Source organism: Propithecus coquereli, unplaced genomic scaffold, assembly GCF_000956105.1.
Source record: "Propithecus coquereli isolate 6110/MARCELLA unplaced genomic scaffold, Pcoq_1.0 Scaffold3, whole genome shotgun sequence".
Classification (NCBI taxonomy): domain Eukaryota; kingdom Metazoa; phylum Chordata; class Mammalia; order Primates; family Indriidae; genus Propithecus; species Propithecus coquereli.
The window spans coordinates 805,364-811,345 of NW_012148618.1; the positions used below are offsets into that span (position 1 = coordinate 805,364).

Genomic DNA, 5,982 nt, shown 5'->3' on the forward strand with positions numbered 1-5,982 from the left:
AGTCTCACTGTTCGATTTGTTAGTTGTTGACTGAAGTGCTTTAATATCTGATAGTTTTCTTTTGTTCCGCATTTCTTGGTTATTCCACTTTATTAATTTTACATACGATATTTCTGAAGTTTATCATAAATATGTTCTTGTTGAGGATATATATTATCAATTTTAAAAGGTTCTAGCAAGGAAGGAATGCTAAGTTTATTATTATAATCTTAAAATAAGGCAAGATTGAGGAACTCAGATATAGGCTAGGGTTAGAAACATCAAGAAATACCATACATACTAGTGGTATACTGAACTTTCTGTACTCTCCGAACAAGAGTGAATGGACCAATAATAATACAAGTAAGAAACTACTATAGATTGGAAAATATGATAAAAACTGTCTGTGAGGGAATAGTCCATGGAGGTCAGACAGGAGCTTCATTTGCGGAGGTGCAGGCCGGGAGGCAACTTTTCCTCTCTCTCAGGTCTGGCTCATCTTTGTGAGAGGAGCTTGCTCACCTGCTCCCTAAACACCTGCTTCACTTGTTTGTTTCTCAGGGTGTAGATGAAGGGGTTGAGCATCGGGGTTACCACGGTGTTGAGCAATGCCACCACCTTGTTGCTGTCCTCCCCCTGGCCACCCTTGCCTGACCGGACGTACATGAAGATGCAGCTGCCATAGAAGAGAGACACAACAATGATGTGGGAGGAGCAGGCTGAGAAGGCTTTCTGCCTCTCCTTGGCTGAGGGGATGTGCAGGATGGTGTGGAGGATGTGGCCATAGCAGGTGGCCGTCACAAACAGAGTGCCCAGTAAGCTGAAGTTGGCTACAACAAAACCCAGAAGCTCTATCAGAGTTGTGTCTGCACATATGAGTTCCAGGAGTGGAAAGTTGTCACAGAAGAAATGATTGATGACATTGGGGCCACAAAATGGCTGCTGAAATATGATGAAGCTTGGAACAATGATGAGAAGGAATCCTGTCATCCATGAACAGAGCACCAGCTGGACACAGACCCTTTTGCTCATGATGGTGGCATAACGCAAGGGGTTACATATGGCCATGTACCTGTCAAAGGACATCACTGCCAATAGGAGGAACTCTGTGGTGCCCAGGAAGAAATAGAGGAAACTTTGTAGGAAGCAGCCTGGGAGGGAGATGGTTTTGTATCCTGTGAGGATGTTGGTCAGCATCTTGGGGAAAATGACTGAGGTGAACCAGATCTCCAGGACAGCAAAGTTGCGGAGGAAGTAGTACATGGGGGTGTGGAGACGCCTGTCCATGAGGGTGATGACCACGATGAGAAGGTTCCCCAGCAGTGTGAGGAGGTAGGTCAGGAGGAGCCCCAGGAAGATGAGCATCTGCAGCTCACAGGCGTCCGAGAGCCCCAGCAGGACAAACTCGGTGACAGTGGTGCAGTTCCCCATGGCTCCTCTGACCTCTGCTGGGGACAGCCCATCAAAGGTGTTCAGCTCAGGAGTCGTGATGTTAGGGGTCTGAGAACAACCTGAAACTGAAAGGAAAGAGGGACGAGTGCTGCATTTCGGGCTGAAGGAGTCCTTTATTTCTGTGAAGGACATATCTTCCCACCGCTGACTGCTCAGGCTTATTTGCAGAGCCTCTGGGGATGTCTGTCTCATGTTCGGTCTCTGGTGTATCTGTGTGTTTAGAGGAGAAAGGAGTAGTGTGCAGGGTGGCCTAAGTAAGACACAGAACCAAAAATTAGCCTTTCTTACTTTTCTTAACCAAAACTTTTATTTCTTATTCCTCAATAGATTCTGCTGTCCCTAGTAATAAAGCTTGCTTTTAATACCTTTTGTTCTTATGCTTACTTCAATATTGGGTCTTTATCCACAAACAGTTTATATTTGAGGATGTTGCTGTTTCAAGATTATCTGAATCTTTGGGACAGGTGCAGTGGCTCATGCCTGTAATCCTAGCACTCTGGGAGGCCAAGGCGGGAGGATCACTTGAGGTCAGGAGTTCAGGACCAGCTTAAGCAAGAGCAAGACCCTGTCTCTACTAAAAATAGAAAATAAAAAAAAAAATAGAAAATAAATTAACCGGGCATGGTGGCCCATGTCTGTAGTCCTAGCTACTTGGGAGGCTGAGGCAGATTGCTTGAGCCAGGAGTTTTAGGTTGCTGTGAGCTAGGCTGACACCACAGCACTCTAGCCTGGAAAACAAAGGGGAATTCAAAAAAAAAAAAAAAAAAAAATTATCCAAATATTTGATGCCTTTCACTAGTATCTGGATTAATAAAAAAGGATAGAGGAAATCTATGAGAGAAAAATACAATTCTCACAAATCAAATAAAGAAAATCCAAGTAATATCTGCATAAATCAAATTTCCTTACTGGGGGTTTGATATTCAATGTTCTTAATGATCTGTTCCCACATGATATTTCCAGATTCTTCTCTTATTACATCCTCCCACAAATCCTGAACTCTAGATACAATAGTCCCTTTGCAATATTTTGATTCTTTGTCCATTTCACACACCCATGCATTTGCACACAGCATTCTTTTGGTTTGGAATCATCTATCTTTCAAATCCTATTTATCCTTTAAGTCTCTCCCAATAACTGCTGTCTTTTCTATGAAGCCTTCTCTGCTAAATGGATGAATCTTTTCTCTGTGTCTCTCATAATTTTATATCTCATTTTATTTTGATTATATTTTTATAGTTGTTTTTGTCATTGAGTCAAAAAGTTCTTTATTAATCTTTGTATTTTCTATAGCATTTAGAACAAGTTTCTTGAAATAATCAGCTTTAACAGACATTTATTGAATGCGTGAATAACACCTCAAATGTGTGAGAGATGGATTTGGTGGGTGTTTGACATAGAAGAAGTTGAGGACATCATGTTATTTGTGTAGTATTTCCTAGGGGATGGCAACCTTGCAGGGTCAGCACGCCAAGTCGTTTTAAGTTGGTTCCTCTGAAGAGAGTTTGCTTTTCCTCATAAGAAGGTGGAGGCATCTCCCCACAACCATCCTCTAAAGGGAGATGCTCCATATTTGGGAGGGTCTGGAGTTTGAGTAGACAAAGGTCTTGTTGGGTCTGCTAGAGAGCGGCCAGCTGCCAGCAGCAAAAATCCCAAAAACCAAACCTCTTAAAAAGATTTTGCTTTAAAAGTCAGCATCCCTGGAAATTTCCTCCCGTAGGCATTATCGACTACTACCTTTGTTATCAGTTAAGAAGTATTTGCCAGTCACTGGAGAAGAAGACTGGAACCAGGTTAGGTACCTGGGAGGAAGAAGGTGCAGGAGAGGTGAGGGTATCAAGGGATGAAGTGTTATTAGCAGGGAGGATGAAATGGTAAACTTTATAAACTTTCCTTTTTTATGGTTTTGCCTCCTTTTTAGCACAGGCTGCACTATTCAGAGTCATTCCACAAACTACCTTTATCTCTAACATTTGCCGACAGTTATTTGCAGCCTAATCACTTGGTTCAAAGGTGAGCCTACGTGGTTGAGAAACTTACCTGGATCTTTCCAGAATAAAAGCAGCATCCAACATGAATGTACTACTCAGAAGCATCATTAGGAACTAATAGGATGAGTGTTATTTAGGCAAAGTCCTGTGTGGGAAACGAGGGGAGAAAGACAGGAACAGGGACTAAGGCGATGAAGAGCTAGGTGTGAGTGGGATGGAAGAAAAAGTCCCAGGTTCACACTGAGTCAGGAGCTTAGCACAGACACACCTGGAAAAGGCATCGTGATCAGCTCAAGGAGACAGCCCCCGGACAGGGCCTCTGATAAACTTGTATGTGTATATGTGTGTTTAAATTTCTAACCAGAGGTCACTAGCTGTGGGCCTTCCAGATACACAACGAAGTGGGCCACATTATGAATCCCAGGTATTACCGCCTTTATCCTACATGCTTGATGAGTGGAGGGGGAGACTTACCTGGCAGCCTGAGAGCCAGGACATGGCTGTACCATCCGCTTCAGGCCACTCATTGTGTCAAGGGTCAGTCGTGTAGGGCCCAATGGGAAAGTATGCATGACCTGGAGGTTTGTCCTGCCATGGCTGGAACTTGTGCTCTTCTGAACGGTTCTAGGACACATAGAAGGAGGGTGAGATCTTCCCCTTCGATGGAAAAGTATTAGGAGTTTCACCCAGACTCCATGCTGTCCAGAGTTTTGCCTTTTCCAGTGGGGCAATTACTCAGAGCACAGGGTGGGACAGAGTTGTGCAAATCAGGCCAAAGTTCCTCGGTGAGAGTGAGCCATGTACTGGCATTGACCTGGATGGTGGGGCTAAAGTTACAAATGAGACCCAGTGCCTGTCATTGATGTGCCAGACCTTATAATGAAATACGAAAACAAGTGGCAGTAAGAGGAAGGTTTGAGGAAGCTGCTGCTGCCCTGCCATCCCCTGAGGTGCCAAGGTGGAAATTACCTGGCAGGTCCAGGGTCAGGTGTCTACCACCCCTCTGAGAAAGTCCCAGTCAGGCCATTCTAGATACACTTCTCACAGGATTGCAGGAGACAACTGGTTCCCATGGGTATTTCTTGAGGTTGCAGTATTGCCTGTGGGCTCTGAATGCAGGTCTTATACTGTTGGTGTGAGATCTGCATCTTTCATAAATTTGGTGGCGTTCTCTAAGAACACCTGTCCTTTTCCAAAACTTCTGGAATGGCCAGATGTGTTTCCTGAGTCACTTAGAGTAGAATGATTTCTTTGGACTTTGTCATCATTCAGCTCAAAGGGTCTGAAGAGTCCAGAGAGTTTCAAAATCTTCCATTTTCAGCAAGCTCATCCTGGAGAAAGCCTTGGAAAATTATAGTTATCATTTGGAGTAGTATTTCTTCATCTTCCTCTTGGCTTAATGGGGCGATTCTGACTGATACAGATTTTATTTCATCCTTACATGGGCCCAGTCTCTCTGAGATGCTGTTTCTTCTGTGGACAACGGGGCCCTAGGATACAGTGGGTAAGCTACTCCTGGAATAAACACATCTCTTTGTGGAGGTGACCTCAGGGCTGAAAGATTTGGGTTGCAGCTTTGTTTTCTTAAGGGATCTGTTTGTCTCTCTAGTTTGATGGGGCTTGGGATCTCCGGAGAATTAGTATAATGAGCCTCACTCAGCCTCTTTCCAACTCTCTTGGCTGTTACTTACTACAACTTTGCAAACAAAAGTTTCTGTTGTTTGTTCAGATCAAGAATAACAGCTTCTTTTAGTTAAAGAAGTAAATCCAATTATGCCTCCAAAATAGGGGACTCCTGTCTAATATTAGGCAGTCCCATCAGTATGGAGATATAAGGAAACATCACAAGTGATATAGAACTTTGGCCAGTCCTGTCCTGACTCTACCCCATGGGGCTGGGAGATGGTAGCAGATGGGGTCCTTGGGGGAAGGGACAAAATGGAAGGAGATGAGAAAGCTGGAATTAAGTATTTTTCTTTGCTTAAAAATGTAAAAGTATTTGGTAATCAAAGATCACAAACCTATGTTCAAGGCATAGTTAAGAAAGTGGGAAAAAAGAATGAAATATATATAGGCTTGATTCTCAACCAGGCTACACAAATGGCCTTGTCAACAAGTTCTTGGTTATTCAATTTTCCGTACTGTTTATAAGAAAATTAAAGCAGATTATTATTTTTCAATAGACTTTATTTTTAGAGCAATTTTATGGTCACATAAAATTGAAAATTGAGTGGACAGTATAGAGATTTCCCATATACCCCCTGCACCTGCACATGCACAAGCAGATTATTTTTAATCTCATTTTATCCTCCTCATTAGAGGAGAAGCAAGTACTCCTCTAATATAGATAATTTGGAAACTCTAGTAAAATAAATGTTTTTTTAAGATCCATCACTCATGGCCCCAGCTCAATACCATTGATGCTTTGGTGAATTTTTGGTCATATTTTTTTTCCTATGCATTTCTTACATAGATGTGATCGTATTCTATATATCTTTGCTACTCAAAAAGCGGTCTGTAGGCCAGCAGCGTTGGAATCATTTCTATTAGAAATGTGGAA

The 5,982-nt window shown here is 42.8% G+C and overlaps 1 protein-coding gene across 1 annotated transcript; it reads right to left on the minus strand.

Annotated features, from left to right (window-relative positions):
• Nucleotides 1-474: 474 nt before the first annotated feature.
• Nucleotides 475-1,410, minus strand: LOC105814153 (olfactory receptor 49). The gene has a single exon (XM_012649071.1). It carries the CDS (start codon nt 1,408-1,410, stop codon nt 475-477), a length of 936 nt encoding a protein of 311 aa, XP_012504525.1.
• Nucleotides 1,411-5,982: the final 4,572 nt, after the last annotated feature.